Below are 15,964 nucleotides of genomic sequence, written 5' to 3'. Positions count from 1 at the left end.
TAGTTATGGTAGCAAAATATTTTTAGCAAGCAATGATTTGATTAGCTACGGTAGCGAAAATTGTTTTCAGTTAAATATTCCCCCTCATGACGAACAAAGTCCATGAAGATGCGGATAAAGAAACGAAGTTGTTCGAAGGGCCGGGGGTTTTCAAAGTGGAGTCTCGGGCTGAACAGACGTGTATGTTTGCAACTTCAAATAAATACGGTTCTACCCATTTTATCTAAGATTTTTTTATTTCCGCCCGAGAAGAACGAGCATACGCGAGTGTCGGGGAGCAAGGATTCGAAGTTCGCAATGCGAGATTAAAGGTTTGTTTTCTGTTCTTACACTAGTGAACTAGTGCAATAAATTAGAGCAAGACAGGCATATATTTTCTCATTCTACCTTACTGCACTAGGTCACCAGTGCAGGAACAGAAAACAAACCTTAAATCGCTGACTGCTTTGCTCTCACTGACTAGAAGACAATCGACAATCACTAATCTCAAACCAATCCGCGTCGACGATTGCTAGTCTGACTTAGGCCGGTTCTACTTTGATTCGGTATCGTAGTGTCACAAAGGTCGTAGACTGGTTCTAATTCAACGCTGATTGGTCTATGATTTGCGATGCTGACGAGGCTATGATACGATCAACGTATAATAGAACCAGCCTTTTGCTGGAACGCGACACCACATAACGCGATGAGTGCGACATAGTGCAACATACATAGTTCGTTTTTCCGAAATGTATACTTGCAAAAAGGTACACTGGAAAAAATCTGGTTACATTAACTAGAAATCTGATAGATTTAACCAGTTGTCTGTTAGAAAATGAACGAATTAGAATTCCTTCAGGATTTACCAATGGATGAAGTCTATCAAACTTCTGGTTATGAAATATCGAGCTCTATCGTGATAACTAGATATTCTGTTTAGTTTAACCGAAATATATTCTATCATACATGTCTTGTTAATACAATCAAAGCATTTTTCTCGGTATGCGAACGCGCGATAGATGCAAAAACATGTTTTATTCGCGTTTGCGACCGCGGAGTGAAACTTCGCGGGCTGTCAATGCTTGTGGTGTCGGATTTGATTTAATTCGTGCAAACGCACTATAGTCCGACCGTCGCAGATATTTAATCTTAAAAATGTATGGTTTAAAAAAACAAGTGATATCTTGGACAACTTTCCATTAATTATTATTCAAATGCTATCAAACAAAATATATTGTTTCACTTCTTTGTATATTTTACTCAAATTTATTTTTATATTAAAAATGTAAACAGTTGTACCAAGTGTAAAATAAAGATTTACGTGTAATGTAATTAATTCATATGATATTTTTTATATCCAATAAAATATGATCAAATTGTATTTTGCATGTTTTACTTTTTATCATCAGAAAATAAATACGTCAAATACGTTTACTTTTATGCACTTGTCCCGGTTTTTAGTACTTTAGATTGCACTCCTAAACGTATTCGCGTATCTTAATACACGTCTCGCTGAATATTTCCATTGAGTAAGGGCTTCCGGAGAAAGGGGGGCGTCTGAAGTAGCTCGAAGCTAGAGGCCCGAAGCTAGTTTCGCAATGTCCTACTTTGGTACACTATTACTGCAGATATTGGTATTTGCGTAATTATGCGTTCCTCTCACGTAACGATCAATATGTTTTAAACTTTGTAATATTAAAGTAGAAATAGAAGTAGAAAAAAATTTAGTCGCTTATTCCTCGATGATAAGATAAAGATTTTAAAATCGTATATCTTTCCTGAACTTTTGTTCCCTTTCTGTTTTTACTTTATCATTATTTACTATTTAATTTTTTCAGTAGATCGGTTCTGTTCGAACTTTATTTCTTACTATTTAGTCATTCAAACGAGAAGAAAATTTCAACAAGTAGAGGAAAGTCCTCTATTATGAGACAAGTTTTTAATATGAGATAGCAGGTTTTCAATACCCAAATTCAATCACAAATCTTTTTTGCAACGATTACACGATCCAAGAATGACTTTTTCACTAAACAGATTTCGCTCCAAGGCCAATAAATTCATGGTGGAATCAACAGATGATGCCTATTAACTTAACAGAAAGAAATAGGGGACTTTCCTCTATATAAGATATAACTGTTGCAGAATGATGCACTAACGTGATATGAATATTAATGGTTGCGATAATCACATATAAAAAAAATCACTATATCACATTATATAAGTGTGTTTTACTTATTATAAAATATTAATACTTAATTGTTAGCCGAAATATTGCAGCAGATTGGCATAATACTGCGCCCGCATTGAATTTGTGTTCGAAATCAACTCACAACACTTGATAACGTTATACAATGGAACAGGTAATTATTTGCAGATTTACAGCGCTGTAAATTATTCGGATGGTCGGTCAGAATCAGTTACTCCATCAACACGTTGAATTTACCAGAAAATTCCACGCCGCAACACCGTCGTTGCTTAGAGTAACCTCAAAGAACTACAGGATCTACCGCGGCTTAATAACGGCACAATGATGCGTGTCAAGGATTTAGTCTGTAGTCCGGCGACGATGTATAATAAACCTGCGAGGATGGATCCGTTTCCACCGCATTAAGATAAAAACGCGATTAGAGGGAAAATCCGATTTTCCCACTGTTTAATTCAGTTGATAAAGAATTACAAATTGATAACGTCGCACGATGTGATGCTAAATATTGTAGTGCAAAATAGATAAATTTGCTTTAAAAAATAGCGATCGTGACTTTCATATTCTTTGTGTTTTACTTCAAAAATTGCTGCTAAAATGAGAACAAAAACTGACGCTAAAACTCGTGCAAGATTTGCTGGCGTAATGTAACAGCAGGCGACAAAAGCCAAGCAGGAACATACACGGGCATGATATGGCGGCAAATTGGCAGCAAATGCAGTAAGCAAGACTGGCTGTTATATAACTCAATTATTCGACATGCTTTTTTAAATATTTTTAAGATATACTTAAGATAATACTTAAGATAATACTTAAGGTAATAGTTAAGTTAAAATACTTAAAAATATTTAAAGATATTAAAAATGAGTCGGACCATCGAGCTATACAACAGCAAGTCTTAGGCATATTATCTCTTTCTTTATCTCCGAAGCAGTTTTTTTAATTGTACTTCGATCTGTTACCTCAAGATTTTAAACAAGACGGAAGTATTATTCAATATTCAGTATTTTCTGCCAACACACAGTATTAAATATATTGTTTTTTAAGAAACTCTGCAATATTCTCCAACAATACTAATCCTTTTACATATTAATAGATGAAAAAATGTTCATCTGAGAAGAGAAAAATTATTCATCTGAGAAGAGAATTTAAGACACGAAATTAGTATCATTATTTACGAAGTGCAGTACGAAGAGTACATACCTATTCAATACTATGTCGCACAAGCATTTGCATTTAACGGTCCGTATTTGCCTACAAGTGTCCTAATTTTCTAAAATCAATTCAAGTTTTGCACTCTTTACTTCTGTAAATATATTCGTTGTATTCTCTTCGTCTTTTTACAAGTAAATACACAATGTTGGGCTAAGTCAAAGGAAATTTACTCTTCTGTTACACACATCCGTGCGAGGTGATTCGTCACAACTTAGATCGAATCAGTGTATTGAAATACGCTCCTTCCTCTCAACTCGTCGGTGGCTTGTACCCAGGTGCCAGTATTACGCATGACATCGCGCCGTACGGATCCATCGGTATTTTTCAAAGATCCGTTTCTCTCTGTACGCGATTTTTTATTTTTCTCTCTTTTATTTTTCCCCTAAAAATCGTCTTCTTATTAAACATATTATCTTTTTCTTTGTATCTCCGAAGCAGTTCTTTTGATTGCACTTCGATCTTTTACCTCAAGATTTAAAACAAGACGCAAGTATTATTCAATTATTACGCAGGTATTGTCCGTCGAGACTCGTCTGATAATTTTGGAAAACAATATCATAGTGTTGGCAGCGAAACGCTTCATGAACGTAAGTTAAGTTTATAAATGTTTTAATTTATATTGAAAATGGCAGCGAATAATAATACGGTTTAATGCTTCTCGCCTCGAGCCCAACAGTGTTGATAATTTGTACACGTATATTTTATGTTATATAAATAATGTATGTAAACCGACATTGTACTAAATAAATGGACAGGCAACTTAATATTTGCAAAACATGAATATAAGATTCTAAAGCACTTTGATAATATCAATCGATAATGCAATTCGCGACATATTAACACATTATAACGCGTGTTTCGAAATGTAAACGTTTATAAATTCTTTAAATATATAGCAACCCCCAACTTTATATTAAACTAACTGTAAGAAGTAATAATTGCCCAAGATATTTGATTCAATTTGCTCTCATATCTTTAAAATACGGTTAATAAAGATTATTGTATAAAAATACCATGACTCATACGATATGTTGTTTCTTTACTACTTCGTAGAGAAAATATAAGGCTGGAAATATAAGGTAGAGGAAACATAAAGCTAACTATAGATACTAAAGATATTTATAGCACGAATTAAAAAGGAAGTAATTCCTGTGCAGTCTCGATGGGATAGCATGAATTGTTATCGATTGAAAGTTTCCCTGCAGATATAATCCAAGGTTACTTAAACTTTCATAAAAATCATATAACAATGATACTTTTGTTGTTTACGGAAGTCTATAATAATATATCGAGACATATAATCGCAAAGTACTCGAACATTTTCCTCGTCACTTTCTACTTCGTGATTTATTTCTACGTACGTTATTAGTTTCTTACGAGTGTCGTAATTATAGTCTTACATGTTCGACATATCATGATTAGACGAAATATATAGATAAACTGGAATAGAACGACCCGCTTTTTTTCAAACTTTAGTATGTAATCAGTTGACATGTCTTATTATATTTTCAAAGGCGATTGCTCGCAAAAAGTCATTCCATTTCATTTCGTAATTTGTTCTGATATTTTCGTAATGAGAGCAATTTGCATACGTTGCAACATTATGAAACAATAAAACGGAGCCATGTTTGCAATATTATAAGTCGATATACGATGTATAATCTGATATAAAGAACATTTTTATCGATTTTAAAAATTAATCGCACGAGTATATTTGACATTTTATTGTAAATCTTTACTGCCTACCGAAAATCACACATTACGGGATTTCATCAATAGTATATACTTAGCGTTTCACAGATACTTACACATAAAATAATATGTTTTTATTAGAACTTTTGTTATGTGGTTTTCCAGGAATTCTAACCTGTTATCACGAAAGTCCCTTTCTTTTTTTTCTCTTGTGTTGCGTTATTATCCAATCAAATGAATTATTGGGAGACATGCATGCCACTTGTTGATGTATTATAAGATAAAATTATCTAACATTCACTGCCAATGAGAAAATTCTAACTGTTCTTCACTCATGGTTCTATGTGCGTCCACAATCTTTCAGCCATAGAACACGTCAAACCTTGAATGGAGAACGGATTTGCTCAGCATTGCTAAGTGCTTGGCGAGTAGTTTCCATAGATAGAGGATAGTTAAAATTCAAATTATCCTTCCTCGAAGATAATTTAATCTTACTTGTTATTAATATATTTTTGGACACCAAGACGTTCCATAACAATCAACATGAAATTTTTAGATCATTTTGAAATTTCGGATTTTCAGAGAAACTTTGAGGCTGGAATCTTTAATTCTCGTATTTTTCGACCGCTAAGATTGTAAATATTCAAATAAATTATCTATTAAAAACTTCTTCATAATTTTTGCAGATTATGTATTTGCACAGTTTAATAAAAAAACCCCCTAAAAAATTATTCTCTTCTTTAAGGTTTGAAAATAAAATGGTTTTTGTTATATCGCGTTATTGTTAATTGATATTCGAGATCCGTGAACTTCGTAATCGAACTTATTTGATCTAAAAAATGCGAAAATTATCTTTGAAATTTTATCTGTAATGCTAAATCGCATTCTTAAATGACCTGTTGAGGAGACAATCATGTTCGCCTTCTTCCGCAAGGTCTGCGGGCACACGAGTTATGCAATTAAAACAATAATGGTGCTCGCTCTGAACGCCGGTAACAACGAGCAATTTCATGTTGATTGTGATGCTCCATCTCGTAATTCGTGATACCGACGAGGCATTGCAAAAGTACATTCTCCGTGCTGTAACTACAAAGAATGATGATAATATCACTCACGGTTGCACAATCTGTTACACTTGAACAAAACATACAGAACATCAAGCTTTCGCATACAGAGCATCGAGTTTTTGGAAATGTACTAGATATTTTTTTCCCAACGAGTCGGTAAATAGATTCACGAAAATTAAACTTCCCTAATAACAAGTGTTTCGTACGTCCGATCAACCGATACGGTAAACTTTTCACGTTTATTTATTCCAACAAGCGGAAGTTAAGGTTGACGTATGTGTGCTAGGTAGAAGGTATTGTAAAACCGTTATATAAAAGACGTGACATTCGTATCGAATGGTATTTTGTGCCATGGCCACTGTGTACAATAACAGTGTGATGGGGCTGACCAAATTAACTTATTAGCAGTTTCCTAATTCAATTGTAAAAAAAAATCTTAATGTTACTACGAATTAAATAGAAGTTATTACAGCAAAGTCGTTATAAATTGCTGTAAGAATTATCGAAAAATCTGTTCGACATTAAACGCAGATACTGGAACAATGACGTACGGCGGAGCTACGCACAATACAGATTAGACATCTTACGATCAACTCAACGACGTTACTTCAGATCCGGAAACGCACAAAGCATATCAAAATGATAATGCCCAAGAGTTTCTTCAGGAGGATCAGCAAGGACTTCCGTCAGAAAGAGCTGATGCCGCTGAAGTTAATATTTTTCGTTCAAGCTTCCAGTAAGTAATTTAGAAAACATTTATCTACCGTGCGACAACGTATCATCTTGTTGCGTCTTGATTCCCTCATCAATCAAATAATTAAGTAGAATTAAAAACAAGTAAAACAATACTTCTGACGTGGTGACAAGTCTCTTTCCTGTGGTTTAGCACTTTACGTATTGTATCCGTACTTGACTATACATATGAGAGAACTGGGAATAAACGTGGAAGAGACTGCGATAATGAGTTCCATTACTCCTCTCGTGGCCATGGTAATGCCACCGCTTGCCGGTATGCTAGCCGACCGGATAGGAAATTTCAAAGTAAGTTTCTGTTTTTCGACAAAGTTTTTTTTCATAAAAAATACCAAAATAATATCAATATATGCAAGTCCAAAATTTTCTCGTCTGTCTTTACCCTTGCCACCATTTATTTCCTAACATCTTGTGTCATAATTTACATGCATACTTATTCAGGTAGCAAACTGACGTTGTTTATCGTCATGTTGATGTCAAAATGAGGTTTTTTACGACTTCGATGTCAAAATGCTGACAAATAATGTCAACTTTACTACCTAGATATGCATATGTGCATGCGCGTATGTGTACATGCAGAAAATTAATCACTGAGACTTTTGACGAATTTTTTTCTGCCAGATTTTGCTGTCGGTGTTTTCTGCGTTCGGAGGTTTAGCGTCGTTATTATTACTACTGGTGCCGATCGGCAGAGTGACAGTAGATTTTCCCGAGAGGATAATCATGGACCTCGGTTGTGAAGGTAGAAACGGCTCGTTATTACACACAATGAGCCAGACTCATCCGTGTGAGACAAAATTAGAATCGGAGATCGCTATAAAAGTAGAAAGTTGTGGGTAAGCAAAAAGTCGCAGTTACGTATCATTTGTTCCGTTGCAGGAATGAAAGAACGTTGCGAATTTATTGTATTGTGTAATATCACTTATATAATATTTCATCATTTTTATTCTTTTCTTTTTTCCGTATATTATGTCTGAAGTATGTGGTTTTCTTTTGTCTGCTGTCTTGTAAATCCTTCTATTACCATTAATGCTCCAGAAATTTAATATTCTAACATTTTAAAGACGTTCGTAGTCGTATATTCTGTCATTAATTTAAATCACCAACCGAGAAATTATTATATTATCACGATTAGTAATCTCGTGCCAACGTGACAAGTGCTTCGTCGTAATAAATACATGTACACGTGAATATTACGTTTTCCTGTTTATTTCAAATGAATTTTAACAAACTTTTATTATGAGTCAGATCTAATACTTTCTTTACTCTATTACTTTTTACTACAGGTTATTTGTTAAAAAATAATTTATTTATTGTAAGCTTTGCTGTAATGGCATTTTTAGAATAGAAAAATCTTTTCTATTCTATTCTATTCTAAAAAATCATTTGCAGAGTGACGCTTTAATCGGTTTCTTCGAAGTCATTTATTTGCAACTGTGCAAATATGCTGAGCAAAGCTCGGAGTGACACTTTAATATTTTTAATCGGTTTCTTAGACGGCATTTATTTCTAACCGTATATTTCAAACAAAGCGCTAACATTAGCAAATTTTTTTTTGCGCAGATTCGTTTGCGGAGTGGAAACGCACAACGAGACGGATCGAAGTCTGATTCTAAAATCGAGGCTTTATACAGTCCGCCATCTCAATTTTCAGACTCACGTTAACACCTCGTACAAATATATTGTTGCGCAGAGCGACTTGTCAACGGTACGTTGCGCACTGAAACATATGTTCTGACTACCTGTTACTGCGTTAAGGATACTCGATACCTAATATCGAATAACGGATAAGCGGTGAGCTTACGTATAGTAAGCTAGACACTGGTCGCCGGCTGATGCACGAAAAGAGTACAGTGCAATGCGTGTATTGTTAAATCTTTCAATTAACTACTTGCAACACCTACACTCAAAGTGTACACCCATTTTTTTAATGTATAAAAAACCGTTCTTTCTTGACGTTCAGTAAAGTATCGAGTTCTTGAAAATAAATTTCAGAATTTAAACAGTAAAATTATACAGAGTAATTTTTTGTACTTTATTTCTTGCTATATCTCTTACTAGATTTTTACCACATATCTGATAATTTCACTAACTTTATGGACATACTATTTTGCATAATAATTTTACGATGCTAATGAACTATTATATCTTAATTACAGAGTACTAGTCAACAGGAAGATATAAAGGAACATCGACAATTAAGAAATAATGAATTTTTTAAAACTACCATCCGGCAAGTCTCGAGGACACGCTATTTTTTTCCAACCGACCAACTGTTCTCATTTTCATGTATGTCCCCGTCGGGACACGACCAAGATACCAATAGCTTTACTACCCAAGCATTGCATAAAATGCACAGAAATCATACGTCATGCGCGTTTGATAATGTAATGAAATCGAAGGTAGAAGAAGAATAATATACTTCGTTACGTAATAATATTCGTATGTATCCGAAAACATCTAGAAATTGGCAATAATCCAGGAATTTTCATAATTTTTTGCTTTCTGTATCACAATTAAAGTTCTAAACAAATGAATTAATTCTTACTGTTTCTGAAAGAAAAAAGATAAAAACAAAAAGTTGAAGTAAAGTCGTACTTTTTTTTAAGGATAATGTCAACCAAACGATAAATTATCATTTGTACAAATCGAAAATTAAAAGTTTAAAACAAGATGAAGAGGATTTACAAGAAGATCAGCAAAGATATTTGACAGAAGAAATATCTTGGACTGGGGAACATTTTCAAAAACCTATTTGCGATGATCTAGACTCTGTAAATAATCAAATCACGATACTTGTACGGCTCTATGATCACGAAGCGAATCTAGAAGCAACCAAGCGAGTCTTGAGCACAAACGAGTGCAAGAAGAAATGCATAGTTACTCTACCTCGTAACGCAATATGCTCCAACATGAAAATGGAAATCGAGTACAACATAAAGCTAACATTCTGGGTTTATCTCGTTATTCGAGTATTCATAGGTATTCATAGTATTCATATCTCAACGTTTCAATTATCTCTTAAGACAATCATGATAAAAATCTCTAATCATTATACAGTTCAACAAGAAATAACTTGTTTCGAGTCTTCGAGAAAAGAAATAACCGTTTTCTACACAGCGTGTATGTTGAATATAATTTCGGCTTCCGAAATTTTATCATATCATATCTTTAAAACAATTTGATATTAAAGTTATAAAAAGTTTATTTCTGAGCTGTAATTAAGTACAGAAAACTACATTAATTATTATTTCTTGGAGTTTTTTTCTCAATTGTATTATAGTTATTGATATTAGCTTTGACATTTATTAATTTTATGAAATAAAACTGTATCAAGAAATAAAGATGTTAAATTCTTCGTTTCAGGTATTATTAGTGGTACAACTTTTGCCATGTTCGAAGGTGCTGTTATAGCGATATTACGAGAGCAAGAGGCAGATTACGGTCTTCAAAGAATTTATGGGAGTATAGGAGGCATGATTTCCTCACCCTTGTCAGGTCTTCTCATAGATTACGTTAGCGAGGGTAAAGGATACACAGATTTTAGGTGAGTAATTTTATTTAGCGTTTTATAATCAGCGGTTCAGCCGGAAGAGAATGATTTGACGTTCCAAGATAAATTGAAAATTTTTCCATGCGAGGCTTCATTTTCAAGACGTTTGATATATTTATACAATTTTAATTTTAAAAGATTGAATCTTACTGAACCGCTAATAAAAATCTAATGAATTTTTCAGGCCAGCGTTTTATCTATACGCAGCATTGAAACTTGCATCGGGCGTTCTTATGTTGCTAATCAACTTAGAATTCAAGGCACCCGCTAGGAACGTAGTGCGTGACGTCTTCACTGTCTTAAGAAACATTGAAACCGCCGCACTCTTCCTTGCATGTTTCATTCTCGGTAAGTTACCGGACTATTTAAAATAGTCAAAATTTTCGCTTCGATATTTTGTAACAAATTATTCGAACAAAAGGCAGCATTTAAAGAAAAGAAAGATGTTGACAGGTACCGCCTGGGGATACATCGAATCGTTTCTCTTCTGGCTGATCCAAGACTTGGGAGGATCTAGATCGCTTATGGGTATCACGGTAGCAGTAGGCGGTATCGCCGGCATACCGTTGCTGGCACTCTCAGGACCAATCATATCAAAGATTGGTCACGCAAACGTGCTTTTCATAGGTTTCGTGTTTTACGCCATCAGGCTCGTCGGTAAGTATGACAACGGTGCGAAGTAATTGGCAGAGAACATACGTAGACACGCGCGTTAAAGATATAATGAAGTACTTCCTGTACAGGCTATTCTTTGATTTACGATCCTTGGCTTACTTTAATCTTCGAGGCATTAGAGTCAGTTACAACGTCTCTCAGCTTCACCGCAGCCGTCACTTACGCGGCAAAATTATCAACCACGTCTACCGACAGCTCGATACAAGGATTGCTTGGCGGTGTTTACTACGGAGTTGGTACGATCGCAAATACATCTAATTGCTCAAGTTCCTTCGTCAATTACTCGTAAATTGGTAATAATTAAAATGCGCTTGATTTTTATATTTATAGGCAAGGGCTCCGGCAGTTTGATCGGCGGTTATCTAATGAAAGGCTTTGGTACCAGACCGACCTACAGGATTTTTGCTGTGATAACTTTAGTGACCGGTATAATATATTTTATATTCAATGCGACTTATTTAAAGAAGCGCTCTCAGCTCGAAGGCAATGATATCATAAAGCAGAAACCGAAAAAAGTTAACGGACAAGATACCCCCGAGAAACATGCGACTGATAGCCTCGACGAAAAACCGCAAAGCGAACGAACTGATAGTAAAAGCAACACGATGGAAAGTGATAATAAAGGATTTATAAAAGAAGAATCGAAAAATAACAAAACAACGGATGAACTGAATTTAACTCAGATCGAAGCTATTAGAAATGCTAGAAACATTGATGAAATTGAACAAAATCCAATTAGAAAACATGAAGACAAATTAGCAACAAAGGGCAATGAGATTCAAAGGAAGGTTGAAGAAAGCGATACGCAAGAGAGCTGTTTTATTAATCCGAATTTTGAGACTGACAATTTAGATCAGAGTAAAATCACAGTGGAAAATGAACAGAGCACATCGCAAAATGACAAGCATATCGATTGAGCTTGAAGGATCCTGAGGATTTCTAGTTTAACGGTAGTCAGTTAAGAAATTGGTTGCAATAACAGCGCAAGCAGTATTTTATGACGTTGAGAGAGGAAGAGAAATAAATTAGTCTAAAATTTCAATTTTATTCGAAAGAAAAAAAGATAAAAAGTTACTTAGCGTCGTCTGTGCTTGTAATTAGTCGAATAGCAAGAAGTCCATAGATTCAAAAAGTATGCATTAATAAATCAAACCGACCAATCTAATTTATCAATTGTATATAAAAGTATGTACACATTACATAAAACTTTGCTAATTTATTAATAAACAAGGATTAAATAAATTAAAACTTTTTGATGACTACTCAAAACTGTGGTCAAGGCAACCACTATCCATTTTTTACCCACTCGTGTTTCAACATAACGAACCTACAAATCTTCAATTACAACCCCGACGCGATTTTCTAGGGGTTTGACTTGGAGTTTAACGTGTCCACGGGATTTATTAATAGAGGCCTTACCGGCCTTACTCTCGCACATATACGAGAATATACGTATATAGAAGTATAACCCACCCGAATTGTAACGAATTAAAAAAATCAAAGTATACTACGTAGAACACCTTGCTTATTCCATCAGAGTGGCCAATACTGACCACTTACCTCGTCGTATCTAGTTTTTCTTCGTTGGGCCAGATTGGACCTACCTTTCGTTGCTCCTGGCCATACAATCTGATCATTTTGACCAGAGATCAGGAAGGAAGAAAACTCCTTCCATAGTCGGTTATCGTCACCGACAAATATTTCGTACGGTTCGAATACACGAGTGTTGATCGTATCGCAAAATACACGATCACGAGAAGTTAATTAAACAAGAATATTAATTCAAAAACTTTACTGTATACAACGAATCACATTTATTTTTACTTCCGTTATTTATTTAAAAATATTAACCATTTCTTCGTAACGTGATCTTTGAATTCGAAATTCAAGTTGATGTAGAAAAAATTTACATCGCGTTAGTGATTTTAATCGTATTCCACGATAAATTAAAATTTATAATACGGATAAAAAATGAATAATTTCTTAAAAATTTTTCTTGAAAAACCGATCGCGAAAACCGACCGCGAAAATATAAAGATGCGTATGACTATGCATGTATTCATGCATGACGCATCTTGAAAGTACGTATATCACGTACCTATGTACATACACAGAATAAATGATGTGAGATCCAGAAAAACGAAACTTCTTTCAAATATATAAAAATAAATTAAAATTTCAATGTTCTGGACAAAACATATTAGAATCTCACATTATATTATTTTACCTTATACATCAATTTGTTAATGAAAATGGATAGGCTACAAAAGATTGGCTTGACGAATACATCAATAATATTCGCCATATTTCGCGTAAGTTCTGTTATGTAAATCAACGATTCTCAACACGGAAAATGAGCTCGACGTACTCTGATTTCTAGAGCTCTATATAATTAAACAAATGTCAAAGAAACTTTAAGTTAAACCTGTTGAACGTCAAAGGCCCCGCTGTAAGAAGGAATGAATCCCAGATTTTCCGGATTGTCACCGATAGCGGTCATTTCGGCAGGGAGTTAACGACGATCGTTTCTCAAATCATTAAATTTCGTATATTTTCATTTTTATTGAAATATAAATATTTTTCCATTATTATTAATGGGAGAATATTTATTGAGAAGGATATATATAAAATCTTCTCTTATTTTTTCAGTTAATTTCGCGAATCGACGTCGCGCCCTCGTGCCGAAACCGTTGCTTTCGGGAATCCGAGACAAGAAAACCAGGGATTAACTCTGGTTCTTCAACAAGGTTCTTCAATCTTCAACGGGCAAAGGGAAAGTTAAACTAATCCAAAGGTCAAGGGCCCCGCTGCAGGAAGGAATAAATCCCAGATCTTCCGGATGCTCCCGATAGCGGTCATTTCGGCAAAGAGTTAACAACGTTTTCAATCATTGAATCGGATATTCTTACTATTGCAATGTTTTTTACATGCGGATCATGATTTTCTTTTTCTTTTCTTTTTCTTTTTTTTTTAATTTCTAATTATTTTCGTGAATCGACGTTGCACACTCGTGCCGAAACAACTGCTTCCAGGGATCCAAAAGATAAGAAAACCAGAGATTAACTCCGGTTCTGCAACGGGGCACCTAACTCTCCATATTGAAAATCGCTTACGCTCCTCTCCGGAGATTTAATATATTAAATAAAAACTTTAATTGCCGTTAGCAATTGAAACCTATCCATTTTGAGACAACGAATCTACAAGATATATTATTCTACGATCTACAATCTACGATCTACCAGATGTAGATTCGTTGCCTCTATAAAAAAAAGTTTCTGACTCACCGTTCGGATGCGCAGCAGCGGAGTTTAACTATGTTGAATCTGAAACAAATAATTATAAAATTCACATTAAAATCTATGTCATGAAATCTTTAGTTAAATGTAGACAATGTAATGATTTAAAATTATTTACTTAATATAATACAAAGATTTACTTGAAATTTCATATTTGTATTTAAATATTGGATAAATATTTACTTATACTACAATATTTACTACAACAGAATAAATATTTACTTCAGTAAAAAATTATTTTAAGTAAATCTATTTACTTAGTTTAACAAATTTTGTGTCAGTGTACTCCGTTCATTTTCACGGATAAACGGCTATCATTCTCCGTCGGTAACGGTTGGTCGCTGTGATCGCATTGAAAAGTCTTTATTTCGATTATTTAAATGGCACTCCTAAACGCGACGAAACTGGAAACTTTATGTTATACGCGCAATTTCATACGTAATATTGTTAGAGAGATTATTTCTTGGCAAGGGAATGTCTGGATATTTTAACATTCATTGCCCGGATATTTTAACAGAATAATAGTTAAAAGCATATATTTTATAGTAATTTTTTAAAATAGTCGGCATTACTGTGTCTATATGATTGCTATTACTAATATTATAATAATAATTACTGTAAAAATGATACTCCTGACTATAATTATTTTACTATGCGATTATAGTTTCAAATACTACATATTTTTCTATCAGTGCATGTTATTCTTTAATGCCTAATAAATTTAGCCGGAATGCGTGTGTTAACTTTGCACCCCAACTTAAAAATTTTGTAGTTCTGACTGGAGTTCCCGCTTCTTTTTCAAGAGTTTAAGAGTTCCCAATAATGTATAAAAAGAGTTCTGCTGATTAACGATTAGAAATTAAAATTTTAAAAATCGGGTGCCAACTTCTTATCGAAATTTGAGATCGAATAGTTCTGAATGGTCTAATAGCTTCATTTTGCGATTATCTAGAGTTCCTGGTACATAAAAAATTTTTTTGGTTAATTGATATGCCTGTGAAGTTGGCATATCATTTCCCAGCAGATCAAAAATAAAATGGAGTTCTTATCGCATGCAGTCGAGTTCTATAGTTCCTGATACTTTTTAATAACAGTTCTGTTGATTTTATAGAAAAAACAGCCGATAGAAAAAAAAGATGTATTTATCATAACACTAAGGCGCTGACGGATTATCGATAGTTCTACGAGTTCTAAACTATTTCTCGTGTTGTTCTGAACACATTTATTCATTTTTCAAAGAATTTTAGGCAGTGGCAAGTCTCTGTTACTCTTTAATAAATCATAATCCCCGAAGAACACCTTTCTAAGCAGATAAGTGTGCTCTGCTGATCGAAAAGTCGGAGTTCCGGTCCTTCTAAAATATTTTTCGTATAGTTTTGAATATATTGATTCATTTTCAAAAGAGTTTTAGACAGTGGCAAGTCTCCGTTACTTTGTACTTTGTACCGTTACTGCTTCGAAATGGATTTTTCGGAGATTATGAATTTATTAAAAGTAACGGAGACTTGCCTAGAACTCTTCGGAAAATGAA

General features: G+C 34.2%; 1 protein-coding gene across 2 annotated transcripts; it reads left to right on the top strand.

Moving 5' to 3' along the window:
* Nucleotides 1–3,611: 3,611 nt before the first annotated feature.
* On the top strand, nucleotides 3,612–12,379 carry LOC105564825 (major facilitator superfamily domain-containing protein 6-B). 2 transcript variants are annotated; one of them, XM_012017532.1, is made up of 13 exons: nucleotides 3,612–3,741; nucleotides 3,836–3,984; nucleotides 6,688–6,892; nucleotides 7,043–7,197; nucleotides 7,531–7,745; nucleotides 8,473–8,617; nucleotides 9,069–9,311; nucleotides 9,519–9,891; nucleotides 10,276–10,456; nucleotides 10,647–10,810; nucleotides 10,916–11,119; nucleotides 11,206–11,373; nucleotides 11,468–12,379. In XM_012017532.1, the coding sequence occupies exons 3-13, from the start codon at nucleotides 6,796–6,798 to the stop codon at nucleotides 12,052–12,054; spliced, it is 2,532 nt and encodes an 843-aa protein (XP_011872922.1). In that variant the 5' UTR covers nucleotides 3,612–3,741; nucleotides 3,836–3,984; nucleotides 6,688–6,795; the 3' UTR covers nucleotides 12,055–12,379. The 2 variants fall into 2 exon arrangements, with proteins under 2 accessions (XP_011872922.1, XP_011872921.1); XM_012017531.1 differs by having other exon boundaries at nucleotides 3,612–3,984.
* Nucleotides 12,380–15,964: the final 3,585 nt, after the last annotated feature.

This window comes from Vollenhovia emeryi, unplaced genomic scaffold (assembly GCF_000949405.1).
Source record: "Vollenhovia emeryi isolate VEMERY1.0 unplaced genomic scaffold, V.emery_V1.0 DF939159.1, whole genome shotgun sequence".
Taxonomy (NCBI): domain Eukaryota; kingdom Metazoa; phylum Arthropoda; class Insecta; order Hymenoptera; family Formicidae; genus Vollenhovia; species Vollenhovia emeryi.
Note: the sequence above shows the minus strand (reverse complement) of the source record. Positions and strands in the feature narration are given on the sequence as shown.